General features: G+C 31.8%; 1 protein-coding gene across 1 annotated transcript in view; it reads left to right on the top strand.

Moving 5' to 3' along the window:
• Positions 1–3,856: 3,856 nt before the first annotated feature.
• The window catches only part of LOC129801794 (14-3-3 protein epsilon), a 38,607-nt gene continuing 27,087 nt past the window's right edge, over positions 3,857–15,376 (top strand). The window contains exon 1 of the mRNA XM_055847135.1: positions 3,857–4,097. Within this exon, the coding sequence (XP_055703110.1) occupies positions 4,034–4,097 (64 nt within the window). The 5' untranslated portion in view covers positions 3,857–4,033. The remainder of the gene's footprint in view (positions 4,098–15,376) is intronic.

Below are 15,376 nucleotides of genomic sequence, written 5' to 3'. Positions count from 1 at the left end.
TTTTTTATTTTAGAGTTAATCGAGTCATTATGTACGGTAAAATGTATTGTTTATGACTAAATAAAATATAATCACTCTGTCATACCAATATTATAACTATTGACTGAAGAACTGTCATTTCTTGTCAATTTTTCTTTAAGTCTTGCTCAAATATTTTCCTCAAATGAATAAATAATTATCCTCAACGATTCAGTCACATTTTTTGTGCCTCGTGCACTTTCATCGCGTATGAAAGTTTAATGCAATAATTGCTTTCCGTTAGAGGCTAAAATATTAGTGAACAAAATTTCATTCCCGATTTGAAATTCTTAAGGGAAAGCTGAGAAATTAAATAAAACAAAAATTGAATAAATTTATTGCTTTTTACATTATATCATTTAAAAAACTTATGGTTCTTAAATTTTTACTGCGTGTATTGATAGAATACAGCCCTTTGAACAATAATTTGAACAAATATCATTGCACTGCAATGTTTTGTGTATAATTTTTCCATTAATTTGAGTTTGGCGTCGCCAATTTTCTGTACTTTTCCATGCCATAATCTTCTTTTTGTTCTGATAAAATAAAATCATGATATTGTAACGCGAATAAGTAAGAAAAGCAGAAAATAAAACACATTTATATATTTTAGTGATTATATTTCTCAAGATGTCGTGTATAATATTTACATTTTGTAGACTTCTTACGACAATAATATCACTACACAGCAAAAATGTCAAAACGCTGAAAGATTACGCTTTTGATAAACTTTTCTGCATTCTGGGCACTCATTCTGCAATTTGATTTCATATCAAATGATCTGGAAGCTGTCCTGACGCTTGTACTTGCGGTACACTGCAATTAAAGGAAGAAAATATTAGCTCTCACAAACGAAGTGTTAATTCACTATTTTTTCATCATTTGTACTTACTTTGTAAAATTTAATGCCTTTTATCTGTATACTCGATTTTTCTACACACGCTGGTGCATTTCGGGACTCTAATTAATGTGAGACATCACTTTTTTGACAAATTTTCACTCGCAGATGAACTTCTGCTTAGTAAACAAAGTAGAATTTGACAATCTGGCAGTGTCATACAAAAAGAAGACAAGTTGTATATAACTTGTGTCTTTTATGGAACAAATGTAACTAAAATGTATCAGAACATGAAGTTCATACAATTTAACGACATTATGTGAACATAATGGCATGAATATGTAAGACAAATATACTTTAGAAATATTTGACATAGTTTTATACATTTTTACTCAAAAATAGATTATATTATGACTTGTTTATAGATCAAAAATGTTTGGTCGTAATTTTAACCGTGTAAACAGACGGAATTCCCACGGGAATTCCCACGAAATATTTCATTCCGGACGGTAATTCCGGATGGAAATTCCCATATTGAACTGTCAAATTTTTACCATTTGCTCTATGCGCCTCTGGTGGGCTTCAAGCGCAACACAAAAATGCTCCGAAGATTTGAATTTCAAATTGTGTTTTTTCCGAATATAAATAACGGAATATATATCTGGAAGATATTTTAGGTACTTTATTTTATTAAAATGGCTCTATTATATTACGTGTTGTCTTTTATATTCAATTATTAATATGACAAAGTCTTTAGAATAATTGAAACAGCTTTTGGGATACTCTCAAATAGATTTAGGATAATTCGGGGGGAAATCGAAGTTCAACCAGAGTTTTCTACTACTATTGTACAGGCTGTAATTCCTCTCTACAACTTTATAAGAAAGACCAGCGATAGTAAAGATCTAATTTTTGAAAATGTTCTTAACGTTGATGTTTTAGAAGGGTATAATAGACATATCCCCGGCAGACCAAGCAGCGAAGCAAATTTAAGCAGAGATAAATATAAAGATTATTTGTATAATAATTGAATGGACATTGTTCGAAAGAAGATGTCTGTAAAAAATTTTAAAACTCTATTTTCAATAAATTGAACGATAAAAAGAATATTCTTCTTTTATTTCAAAGTAATATTTTATAGCCGAAAATTTAATTTCTAAGGTTTGCGGCTATAACTGCTATTAATGAACTTCGACAGCTCTTACTATTCTTTAAGTTCCTTCTCTAAATTATTATATTCTTTACATTTTTTAATAATGGAATCTAGTGAAAAAGATATGTTTTGAATCTGCCTTCTTAAAACCACTTCTGAAATATTATTGATGAATATTTAATTCACTCCAGAAACACTAATATTTTCAAAATTATTATATTATTATTAATCGGTTTTAAATTTGCTTTCAAAAAATTTTTTTGATCACTATAGTAGATTTTACAAGTTTTTTCATATATTACTTGCTCAAAAACACCCCAAATAAAGTTTTCGGAATTTTCCGGAAGCAAAAAGCTATCTCGAGGGAGATAGCTTTTTGCCATTTTAAAAAATTGAATATTTCACCCTCCAACGGAAAATTTCCATTTGAAATTCAAAATATTTCAAGACATTCGGGCAGTTTCGTGCACTTTTGCAGAGGGCGCTTGTATAGCAAATTTACCATTTGCTCGTGGGAATTCCCGTGGGAATTCCGTCTGTTTGCACGGTAAAAGGGAAAATAACAATATTTTAACTGGAATTTATCAAACAAAATGTATTATATGTATTAATAGAAAATACCTGATATTTTCTATACAATTTTTAGTCAAGTTATTATACTGGCGTTCAACGCACATAATTTTCATATAATTTACATCCATTGTGTTCATACATTATATTTTAAAGAAATAGCTCGATTACGTTGAAAATATGTTGGTTACATTTGAGACATACATTATTTGGATATCAAATGCCCCTTGGGTATGTTTTTTTTAGTTTTTCTCAAATTTGGCCCAAGTTTTTTCAATGATTTTCGGATATGTTTCAGAGGTAGTCCAGACGAACATTTCATCTAAACATACCCTGTGACCGGAAAATTCGCTATTTTAAAATGTTGAAGGTCAAAAGTCAATCACTTTGATGATTTGTTTAAATTGGATTTTTTTGGAAAGATCTGGTTCTGGACTTTTCTTATCAATTCTTTTAATTGGTCAAGTAATCGTGATTGATTTATTTTTCCGGTTTATTGATAAATTTATGTCTATATTGAAGCAAATTCCCTTGTGTAGGAAAAACTCTTCAATATTGACATAAATTTCTCTATTGTGTGTAGAGCCCATTAATCTGGAGATTTCTGTATAAAGAAAGTAATACATCTTTCATCGTCTGATTATTTCATGAGTATTTCTTTTTGGCCCTTCCATTATAAGGATTATAAGCAACAATAAAAATATAAGAAAAATATTTCCCGACTAAGTGCCGACATTTCTTTGAATTGTCTGTAGACAGTTCCACCTAAATATAAGAATTTACGTATAGCAAGAGCAAGAGCTGAACAAATACTTTTTGATGGGATGATTACCCCGTTAAGTTTCGTAAATGGATAATTTTTGGAAATTCTGGTCAATGTCCTTGTATTTCTAATATAAAATAAATTTAATATATTTAAAATTTTAATGATTTCAATGTATTATAATTAGGAGATTATAAAGAATATTTCAAAATATTTAGAAATATCTAATAAATTTTAATTAACTTTGATGTCAAGTTGTGTAGTGTTTGTAAGTAAATACAAGAGACGATTTTTATAAGATAAAAAGCTCATCCATAAAGTTGTATGCTTTCAAATTTAAAGAAAATTATCAAATAATAGAATTATAATTAATAAATTTGATTTTTACTTCAATATTTGTTTCTGTTGTTTTCCAACGAATTTTGAATTTTATTTCCCATATTGAACACGTTTAGAGGGGAGCCACTGTCGCCGTAACGAGATTTTTGTGTGAATGCAGAGAAAAAGTTACTGGGTCGCACTTTCATCTCGCTCGCACCACACGTTCTTTGGCAATCGTAGAAGAGACATCGGCGTTAGCAACCACCAAGTGAGAAGAATCGAGTCGGCGGGCGCGGCCATATTGATTAATTTGTGTTAGCCAGTGTTCAGTGTATTTTGTGTTTGACATAGAAATCCCAAATCATCGAAAATGGCTGAACGTGAAAATAATGTCTATAAAGCCAAATTGGCTGAACAGGCCGAGCGCTACGATGGTGAGTGTTGATATTGGATAATTGAGCAGTAGAAGATGGTGAAAAAGCCATTGGAAAAAATGCTAGTGTAAACCTTTTGCCAATGGATGGTGTTGAAAAAAAAACCGGGGACGACGCCGCTGTTTTCGCCAAATGGCGCTACTAGTGAGCCAGTACGGGCTCCAAAAATGCATATGGGGCTATCAGCGGTGCTCCCCGGAACTTTATGTCGGCTATATGTGTGCATCTGATGAGAAAAAGTGTGCAAAATGACGGAATTTGTGTGCGGTGCGTCAAGTTGGGGTTTGATCGATGCGTCATTTGTTCCATTTCGGATAGAATGTTCTGGCCACAGAAAAAAATCTTCACATCTCCCGGATGCGGTGGCATAATTGGTTCGCATCCCGCTCGTGAATTGTGTCCCTGGCCCCCAGATTGGGTGGAAGTGGGAAAAACCTTCCTCTCGGGCGACATAGTCGTCGCACAGGGACGAGAAAATATCGATCCAGTGGCGGTCATGGCGTTTTTTCTCAATCCATCTCATTCGCTCCCCAGTCATTGCCCAATTCTGTATCTCGCTCTGACTCACGGATTTTTAGGGGAACAGTCTAGACTTTGGGAAAAATTGCAATTTGCTGAAGCAAATTTAGTAGGCTTATTGCTCACAATTGTTCCGGGAATTGCTATGGATAGAAATTTGCTCTCTCAAATCATCAGAATCACATTTCTCAGCAGTTTTTTTCATCATCCCATTTCACCATTTGCTCTATCTCTGTCTCCTTCGCACGCCAGGTAACTTTTCTACCTTCCTCGCATTAGTAATTCCGGAGGTTTTTTTTGCGCCACCGTGCTTAGCACTTGTGTTTTTTCCCTGATGTGAATTAAATCTATATAGGAGTAATGAAATTAACACTCACTCCGCGACGTGAGATGGTGGATGCCCCCGGGGTACTACTCGACATCTCTCTTACTCTCTCTCTCTCTCACCGTCGGCTTGGCCAAGACACCCACGATTCTGGAATCTCTCCACCTAAGTTCGTCTCATTCGCACACTTGTCTTTCCGTCAAAAGTGCACGTTTTAGATACGGCTAAATGTGGATTTGTTGGGTGACTGGAAAAGTCGTCCTTCAGCTTTGAGAACTTGCCAAATAGATATGTTCCAGGGAGAAAGCTGTAGGTTTCCCAGAATGCTCAAAATTCAAGCAGACGGTGAGGTCAGGGTAGCGGTAGACATAGTTATATCACCGGTTGCGATGGCTGCAATGTCATCACGTGAGATTGATTTTAAGATTAAGAAAATTATATTTAGACTTTAATTAGGGTTATTGTGTATATGAGATCAATTTACTGATTTACCTTTAAGTATCTTTTTAATTCTGAAATGAATTTTAAAGTTTTCTTTGAATAGAAAAAAAACTTGATAAGTTCAGACCGAAAAATATTTTAGGAATTAATTACTAACCAATTTTTTACTGCCCTAGGGTAAAATAACCAAATCAAGAATCTGTTTCAGATGGGATTTTATTCTTTATTTAAAAACTCATCAATGCGAACAGATTTTAGATTTTTCTGTAGCACAAAGAATCAAATAATAAGATTGTCCAAGGATGCCCGCTTTGTGAAGCGCTTCAACTTCTAACTTCTTAGATCCGGTGGCAGCCAAAATCCCGAAAGCCAAAATCTCGAACGCCCAAATCCCGAACAGGCCAATATCTCGAAAGCCAAAATGCTGAAAGGGATGAAATTATATGGAGGAACACCTTTAGAATAATTTCCCAAGATACAGAAGATTTCCCTTTGCCTCCACCAAGCGCAGGTGCAATCGTGGGAGTAGCTATGACATTTTTAAGAATTCGGGATTTTGGCCAATTCTGAATTTTGGCTTTCGGGATTTTGACCGGGACCCCTTAAATCATAATTTGATAGAATTATAACAATTAGTCAGAAGCGGATAGAATGTGAACTTTTTATGATATAACAAATTTGAGGGATTTTAATATTGCTTACTCGGTAGAGTTCGAGATGTAAAAAATTATGTAAAAATATTATTCTTTTGAAACTATTAGTCTTGTCAACAAATTTTCATTACGGGTTAATGTGGGTCAAAAAAAAAACAAACTCCTTTTTTATTAAAATTTTTTAACATAAATAATTTTCAATTTGAATTCAAGTTCTGAATTTTTTATTTAAAAATCTTAAAATTTTAGTCATTGGGGCCTGATTTTCGTAATTCTTAAAAAAAAAGTAATATAGACAAAATATCTCAAAGTATCATCTGAAATAAAAAAAAACAAATATTTCTTCTTAGCAAATGAATTAAACTGGTACTTATTCATGTTTTTAATGAAACTATGATTTTTGAGATAGCTTAAACAACAAAAATACCATTTTTGTTATACCATCAGTATATCATACCTTCACTATCTAACAGGAAATATTGTCCAACGTAAAGTTTTTTTTTTCAAAAACAGTCTCCAAAAATCACGTCCCAACAACTGAATTTTTGAAATTTAAAATGAAAATAAAAAAAAGTTAAAAATGTCGTACCTTTGTATGCTTAACTCTTTCGCGTCCATAGGGTCATATATGACCCGGGGAAAAAAGTTTCTTTTTGGCTATTTACATTAATTGAAATCTAACTGGAGTCTTGAGAAAATGAGCCAAGAATCTTACATCCTTCTATTATGATGTCGTGCACGAACAGATAGATTTCAATTAATGTAAATACCCAAAAAAAACTTTTCCCCGAGTCATGACATTACCCTATGGACGCGAAAGAGTTAAAAGCTCAAATTAAATAAATTTTTTTTAATTATGTAAAAAAAGGAAATAGAAAAAAGTTTAAAATTTGATAATTTAAGACATTTTTTAAATTTATGATTTAATGCAAACTGCTTGAAAAACCGTTTCAATATGAAAAGGGTCTGATTTTTAACTGCTCGAACTCCAAGAGAGAACAGTTTTCACAATCCAATTTTTATAATTTTTTTTAATGAAGTTGTTTTTGTAGAGAATTGATTAATCCAGTTATTTAGAAAAAATACATCGAACTTTAGAAAACTAATTAAAATCGCAGGTGTATTTTAAATTTAAATAGGTAAACTACTCATTAACAATAATCTTGGGACTGTATAAATGAGCAGAAAAGTCTCCGGTACACCTTTAGATCAGGAAAATTTCATAAAGTCAAAATTCGCATTCCTTTCTTTCTTAAAAGCTTTACATATCTCTATCCTACTCTTTCGCACTCTTCTTCTTCATCTTTTAAACATCACACCAAATAAATTTAGCTCAGTCCATTAAATCCGAAAGAGTGGGATAGACTTATGCAAATCTTTTGAGAAAGTAAGGGACGCGAATTTTGATTTCATGAAATTTTCCTGATCCAAAAGGTGTGCTGGAGTTATTAAGAACAGTGAAATAGTTATTTGTTTTATTTTATCGGCAACACGGATAATTTAATTGTTTTTATCTCTGATCAATTTTAATATTTCACTGCAAATTAATTTTTTTACAAAGCTTTTTTTACGGAGTACTTCTATTATTATTATATTACAAATCAATTGTCGTCTTGTTATGACTAGAAAAATTAGGTTTTTGATTAAATTTTTGTTTAAATTGTCTTTAATTGTTTGTTTAAATGAAAGTTGTTTGATCTTCTTTTTTATAGAAAAAATAAATCCAAATAAATTCTCGTCACAAACGTTAATTCGAATTATTTATATATTTAAATGGGTTCTCGCTGTACAGAAGAAATTGACGTAAAATACCTATTTGAACTTATAAAAGAGTCACTTATAAAAAACATTATAAGATATTTTTCTCTATTACCTTATAGACAAGTTAGTAAATTGTATTTGAACGGGATATATTTTTTTTTCAGCTAAATAAGAAAACGAGATTCAATTCCTTATGCGTGGCAAGGTCCATAACGAAATTAATTTTATAAAACGATCACCCAAATGATAAATAAAAACAATATAATTTTATGTTATTTCATTAAATGTCCAATTTCCAATTCATTGAATGAAAGTATAATGTTTCACCTAATTCTAAAATCAATAGGTTAATCTAGTATATATGGCTCGCCCGATGACAACCGGAGGTTTGGACTAATAAAAGGTGCCCACCTCAAAATCGGCTTTTTTCCATTTCAATAGACACTCACTATGAAGAGGCAATTGCACTATCATTAGAAAACTGAATGTTATATAAAGATGCATTGAAAATCAATTGCGTGAATTACAGGTCAACATATTGATGAAGCCACTTGATCCATCAAGTTGGTAGATTGAATTACAAATGACTGTTATGAGAAAGTCAAGTAGTGTGGATTTTATTTCAAACTATATCCAGTATTTTGTGTAAATCATATGACTGTGCGATCACAAAATGTATGATCGTGAATCATCACCTGTTGGCATAGAGCTAAAACAAGACAAAAGAAGATGTGATAGTAAGATTGGAAAGGAAAAAGTAGCAAGTCTCCTTGAAAAAATCCATGATACCTGTAGAATTGAGTACACATTTATGCATTATTTAGAGGGGTTAAACAGAAAATCTACCTCAAATGGACTTTTCAATTTCTTACACTTCATGCTTTTTTTTTCTCTCTGCACACTTCTATATGAAACTCAAAATTTGTATAATTCTGTGATTCATACAAACCAACACAATCTTGTTGAGCTTTTATTTTCACAGAACACACTCCCATTGCCAGCCACTCTATGCGAAGTGTAGACTTGGAGGGAATTGCGATAATCTGACAATCAATGATTTGCCATAGAGATTTACTCAAGAGTGAAGGTTAGGAAAAAATGGTAAAGATATATATAAACCATTTCTCAGTGGTCTCTCTCTGGATATTTGATGGAGTCGTTATTGTGAATTATGGTTTAAAAGTCTATTGTACAAAAAGCTGCATCTTAGATTCCTACGTTATAATAATATGCAAAAGAAATGGGCCATTTTCCTAGCTGTCGCTATCGGCCTTAAAATCATTTGTCAAGGGAGATTTTTGAGAGTAAAATGGGGAAGCTTTTTACTAAGCTGCGAGCAATGTTAAAATTTTTGTAGCTTTTGAAATATTACTCTTCGCTATTATCACAATATGAGTGACATTTCTGTTGTGAAAGTGGTGAGTTTGAAAAGCGAATCCAAAGAAATTGTTTTCAAATTCGTTTAAAAATAAGGGTAAATTTTGATTCGCGCTGATTTTCGTAGATATTTAGAACGTAAAATAGCCTGGGTCTATTTGAAGGTTTACCCCTTCGGGACTACAGCATATGCAGCAAGCGCAACAAGCCAAAGTGTACGATTTTTTGATCAAAAATATCTGAGCTCAGGAATTAATCGACGTCACACAAAAAGTATCCTAGATTTGAACATTTTTTAGTTGGTTATCTCTCACAAGAATTAGATTACTATCTGTTCTAAATAATTAAAAAAATTCCAGAAGCTATCCATTTTCCTTTGGTTACCTGGAGGGGAATTCTGTAACTTTCTGGCAATGCCATATGACAAATTGGGTTCGAATCTTAGGAGAGCTTTTTCGAAAATGCGATTCTGTAGCCGTGACATTGCCATTTCACCTCACGTGGCATTGTCAGAAGTCACATATTTGAGATTTCTGGCAATTAAGATGACAATGACTTTTGTTAAACAAATCAACCAAGATGCACTGTATTTTCATGAAATCATCAAGTAAAAGGATTTCAATAAAAGTTCAATGAATTGCATTTTCGAACTCATATGATATGACAAAAAAAGCTCGATTGGCATTGTCAGGTTTCGAACTCACGTGTGACAATGCCACGAAAATTACAGAATTCCCCTACTGGAGTGCCAAAAGACACGAAAGAGTTAAATCATTGTTATAGATGTTTGGTTAATGATTTATAAAATTAACCCCTTATAAGGAGCACAGACTAGTACACTCGGTTTTTAAAACGAAGGAGTCATTTTGTGTGCATTTACCTATAGCCTTCTTTTGCTCTGCGTTTGAACTTAGGGTAAGTGTGCCAAATTTCGGCATAGTTGCATGCAAGCGTCAAAGTCTCAAGTTAAAAATGTAATATTTTTAATACAAATTGAATTTTTTTATTCTTTCTTCTGAAAGAGTGTTGCTTGGAACCTTGTAAAGAGTTTACCGTGTTTATTTACTCTAAAATCATTCTTAATACATTTTAAAATGAATAAAAATATAGACATAGCTTTGGTGCCCTATTTCGGCCACCTTCATTCTCATAGTTCCTTGCCCTTCGGGAATTCTTCCAATACCTTTTTCACGTCATTTTGTTTGTCGTAGCTACATTTTTTGTTATTCTTTTGCATTGTATAATCTCTAAAGTACGTAAAATCTAAAAGTTCATGGAAATTCAAGGAACAAAAAAGGTGGCCGAAATTGCAAGCTGGCCGGAATTTGGCACACTTATCCTAATTGGGAAATATCAGAGTATAAACGATCTGCTAATTTAGGTGACGAAGAAGTAAAGAATTTTTTTTATTTCAAGCGACGAAAAATAAAACGAATATTAGATATTTCATTTCACATTCATTTTTATGATAATAAATTATATTTTATAAATTTCATGATAAGAAGTTATATTAAGTTTTAAATTAAAGAATTTCTGTAAAATTTGGAAAAAGGACAGTTCCTTGATGCTGCAGCATCACAGTAAGTCTGATAATAGGGTTATAACTAGAACAAATAGGGCAGTAGTAAACGTGGGGTAGGTAGTTGTAAACATGGATTTTTTTATAACAAATATCCCAATAGTTTAGATAAATTCATAAAGGTCTTGTCTTCTGAAGTACAATTTAAACAAAAAATTACAGTATATACAACTACCCTATGTTGCTTACTGCCTCAGTTTCTCCTATGTCAAATTTTAAAGAATTACGTCTAAGATGAAAAATATTTGATCTATCGTATTGTTTATTCAATATATTTAGTTGTATACGAATTCATTTCTTGAAAATTTTTCAAAGTTCTTTATAAATATCTTCCAAATTTTATTCGTCTGTTCCACAGCACATTAAATAAATACTTGCTACAGCATTATAATATTCTTGAGGCAGACTTTCATCTTTAACGTGATACAATTTCCTTATAATTTATTCAAGGTGTCAAAGGCTCTTGTTACAAGTATCCGTCAAAATGTCATTGGTTCCATGATGTTATCATTTGGTGTAATTAATATTATATAAATATTATATGAATTCATTGTGAAAATGAGGATATTACGGTTCAATCTTTTGAATCTTACATACAATTTGTATTTATTATTTAGAACTTATTTAATAGCAATAAAATCAAATGATTGTTTTCAACTTCTCTCACAAATTTCTTGATTGAGATTAAAATAAATTCTTTAAAGAACAGGCTGCCGCGTGATGTATATCAGAATAAATACTGATGAATGGAAGTAAACATAGGTCATTTGTTCTTTTTCAAACACTTTTCGTCGATCGATAGCAAATCTATTTCTTTAAAATCCTTTGAATTCCTGATGAACAGAGCAACCCTAAATTGATTAGGTATATTCTAACGAATGCTTATGATTTTAATCGAAATATATTAAAAGTATAATATGAAATAAGAAACCCTTGCTGAATTGTACGACGGAATTATTTCTTCATTTTCAAATCGAAGGTATAGGAATTGCCGAATACATCTATGATAAAAGAAAAAAAAATGAAAAACTGGTAATTTGATCCAATATTTCTATGTGATCCTTTTGCGTTCAAGATTGAGCGGTATTTGCGTACAGACAGAGAGCAGTCTGAATAAAAGAATAGAAGAAATAGAATTTCCTTATAGATTTGAAAGAAAGTGTATATATTTGTCGGATGACATTGAGGGAGGCCCACTCAACATCGATCGTCACCAGTGGCCTTCCTCCCGCATGTCTGGTGCTACTTCTAATACATGACAATTATAATCTATTATGTATATTACATGTACGCCGCACGACTATCTAATTGCATTGACATTGATAAGAGGCCATGTACTCACGGGTGCTCCACATGGAGCAATATGAAAGTTTAAAAGTTACACAGAGATAGTAGGACAGTGAGAGAAACTGAGATAGAGGGTTTTTGGGGTATATGATAAGGGGCAAAAAGGAAAACTTTTTCTTTACATGTCACTGTCGTAGAGCCACTGAATTGAAACTTTCGCCACTCCAATACAAATATTTGAGCAATTTGGCTATTTTGGTATACCAATTTCTCGATTGGATATCATGATTAGTTTATGAATACAATCCAATCAATTGATATTTCCATCAGATAGACATACCATCGTAATACAATATAGGTGATCAAAATATATGTTTAATAATTTGTTAAGAATGTCAACCTAAGTGTCTAGGTGACATGTGAACAAATTTCCCGCATTTGAATGAAGTATTTCATTGAGGAATGCATCAATAATGCAGCCAAGTGATGAGAAAATAGCAAATATAGCTAGTTTTTTTTTTAGTGTACGTCTACGTTAATACAGAAAAATAATCCACTACTCTTACGGTTTTGCAAGATTGTTCTTCTTTCTTTCTTTCTTCTTTTATCGGTAATAAGAAATCTGCAAAAGAGATGAAGAAGAATATCTTCATCAAATACATAGCATTTAGCAAGTGAAGAAAGAAAGAGAAGTATAAAAAAAATTTAAAATAAAAGAAATAGCATAACCATACTATAAATGGTACAATGGAGAAGTCTTTCTATATACCTTGAAACGTATTGAGTGTTTGCGTGTACGATGACCTCATCCATATGGTTGTAATTCCAAAGAAATATAAACTCTCTTGTACAATTCATCATATATTACTGGTGTGAGCCTCCATCCTCAATTATATTATCTTTAAATTCTCGCACATATTTGCGATGTGACGTTTTCTCTTTTATATATCTTCAATATTTGTATTTTGTGTGGATGTGGTAAAAGAGAGTCTAGAATTGAGACAGGGAAAAAAAATGTTGGAAAGAATTTTTATGTATACTTTCCGGTCACATTTTATTTGCAGAATTGTTACTAATAATAATTCATGGCACACGAAAGCACAGTAAAAAAGTTGGTTGACCATTTCTCCCCCTGTTTTTCACCCTTAAAACTCACAGTCTACGTTCATCCTCGAGTTCTGTGATAAAAGTGAATTCAATGTTGACAAGGGAGGTGGAGATAATTGTGTCTATAGGCACATATTGGTAATAAATACAGCTAACGGGAAAATGGCAAAGGAAATTGTGTAATAACGTTAAATACACCCTCTCTATGACAGGGATACTTTCTTTTTAGCACATTGTCGTGGGTGACAAGTGAATAAAAGTGTTGAGGCGGTACCTAAAGTAGGAAATGGGGATGAAAAGTGGGGTTTTTTCAAGACTCTTGGGAGAATTTACTACGTGTCAATGATTGAGTTTGAATAATGCCTGCTTTGCAAAATTGATCAATTGGTATTAAATTTTGTAAAAACAACAATAACATAAGAAAAATAGTGTGGTATGTGGATCAATTTCTTAAGTACATTTTATTTCTTTATAAATTTACCTGTATCTCATTCACATTTACAGGAACACATGTCGATTTTGAAGTTTTTTTTTTATAATATACACACTATAGAACACATGGTGAAATTTCGATTCGAACTTGAATTGGAATTTTAAAATTTTCTCACTGCTTTAGATTAGCAAAAAGACAAAAAAAAAAGGACACGAAGTAGTAAAACCCAATATTGAAAAGTAGAGGGGGGGGGGCACCTTTGAGTTTTGGTATCTTTGAAGTAGGGCTTTTTTGTCCTATTTTTAAAATTGGAACTAAGCCTTACTAAAGTACGTACCATTACTATAAGGTCACTTTCCAGAACTCATTTTTTCTGTATTTTTTTATTTATATTTTTTCTGATAAATACATTGAATTAAATTCATTTACAATAGATTATTGTAATTGTTTGACACTGCAACGTCTAAAATTTCAATTTCGGAATTGACGACTTTGATGGTTTTTCGGCGTATCATTTTCTATAAGGTCACTTCTCAAAACTCACATTTTTTTCTTTAAATATATTTATTTATTTATTTTTTTATTCGGTTATGATGGTAGTTTGCCTTATTGAAGGGTTGCCATGAAACTCACAATAATTTTGAGTATGTAGATGAACATAAAATCTTATCAATTTAAACAGTTTGACTCCCAAATTTCCGAAATGCCCGAATTTGCAAGAGTCTAGGGGGAAGTGGGGCACCTTTGAAATCGGGATTTTTCACCTATTTTTAAATAAAATTGAGCCTTTTCGTGATATAATTTAGCTGCACAAACAGATTGAGAAGCTAAATTACACTATGATATGGCTTCATTCCACATAAAAATAGCAGAAAAATCCCAATTTCAAAGGTGTCCAACTTTCAAAGGTGCCCCACTTCCCCCTATTGCATTTTTTTTTTTTTAAATATTACACTGGTAAAAATAAAAAGGTCACCGATGACCCTTTGAAAGGGTCACTGTTTTGACATCTATTTATCTCTGGAATAAACGAATAAAACAATGAAAAAGTCATCTTTGGTGTTTGCTCAGATGGTAGAGAAATACAATAAGTATAATAAATTTACGATAAAACACGATCTATTGTGATAAATATGCATACAAAATTTTAAAAGATTCAAGTAAACCTTTCAAACACTGAGAAAAAATGGGTGTGCGATTAACTTTTTTTTCCTCATAATTTTAACACGTTTTAGGTGTAAAAATATATCAACATTTTTTAATGTTAATTTTCCACCTTTTTAAGTGTAAAATTAATATGAAAAAGGGTAACTTTAACCCCTAATACACCTAAAAGGCGTAATATTTACACCGATTTCGGATCAATACTGCAGGGTAAAATAAACAATTCCGGAATGTTATTTTAACTTTTTCGGATTTCTCTCACTCAGTGAAGGATCAAATATGATCCATTTTTGTTGAAAAGGGTCAATTTGACCCTTTTATTTTTACCAGTGTAATTAATGATTAAGTCTTATCAGTTTTTACTAAATATCTATAAAGCAAAAAAATATTATTTGCATTTCTTGCCATATACGCACGGTTTCTTTTTATTTGAATATTTTATTCTTTCACTATAGAATTTATGAAATTATTGCCATTTATTTGCATATCATAGATATACTTTTGTCTGTTTTTCTCCGTGTTACAAAATACTGTAGATATAATATTTAATTTGTGTTTCTGTGAAATATGGTGTGTTTTGATGTGAGAGAAAATTCCGAAATGTACAAATAGAAACATTAGCATTTGGCATTC

The sequence above is a fragment of the Phlebotomus papatasi genome, chromosome 1, assembly GCF_024763615.1.
Source record: "Phlebotomus papatasi isolate M1 chromosome 1, Ppap_2.1, whole genome shotgun sequence".
Classification (NCBI taxonomy): domain Eukaryota; kingdom Metazoa; phylum Arthropoda; class Insecta; order Diptera; family Psychodidae; genus Phlebotomus; species Phlebotomus papatasi.
The sequence above is the reverse complement of the archived record's forward strand: the minus strand, read 5'-3'. Positions and strand labels throughout refer to the sequence as shown.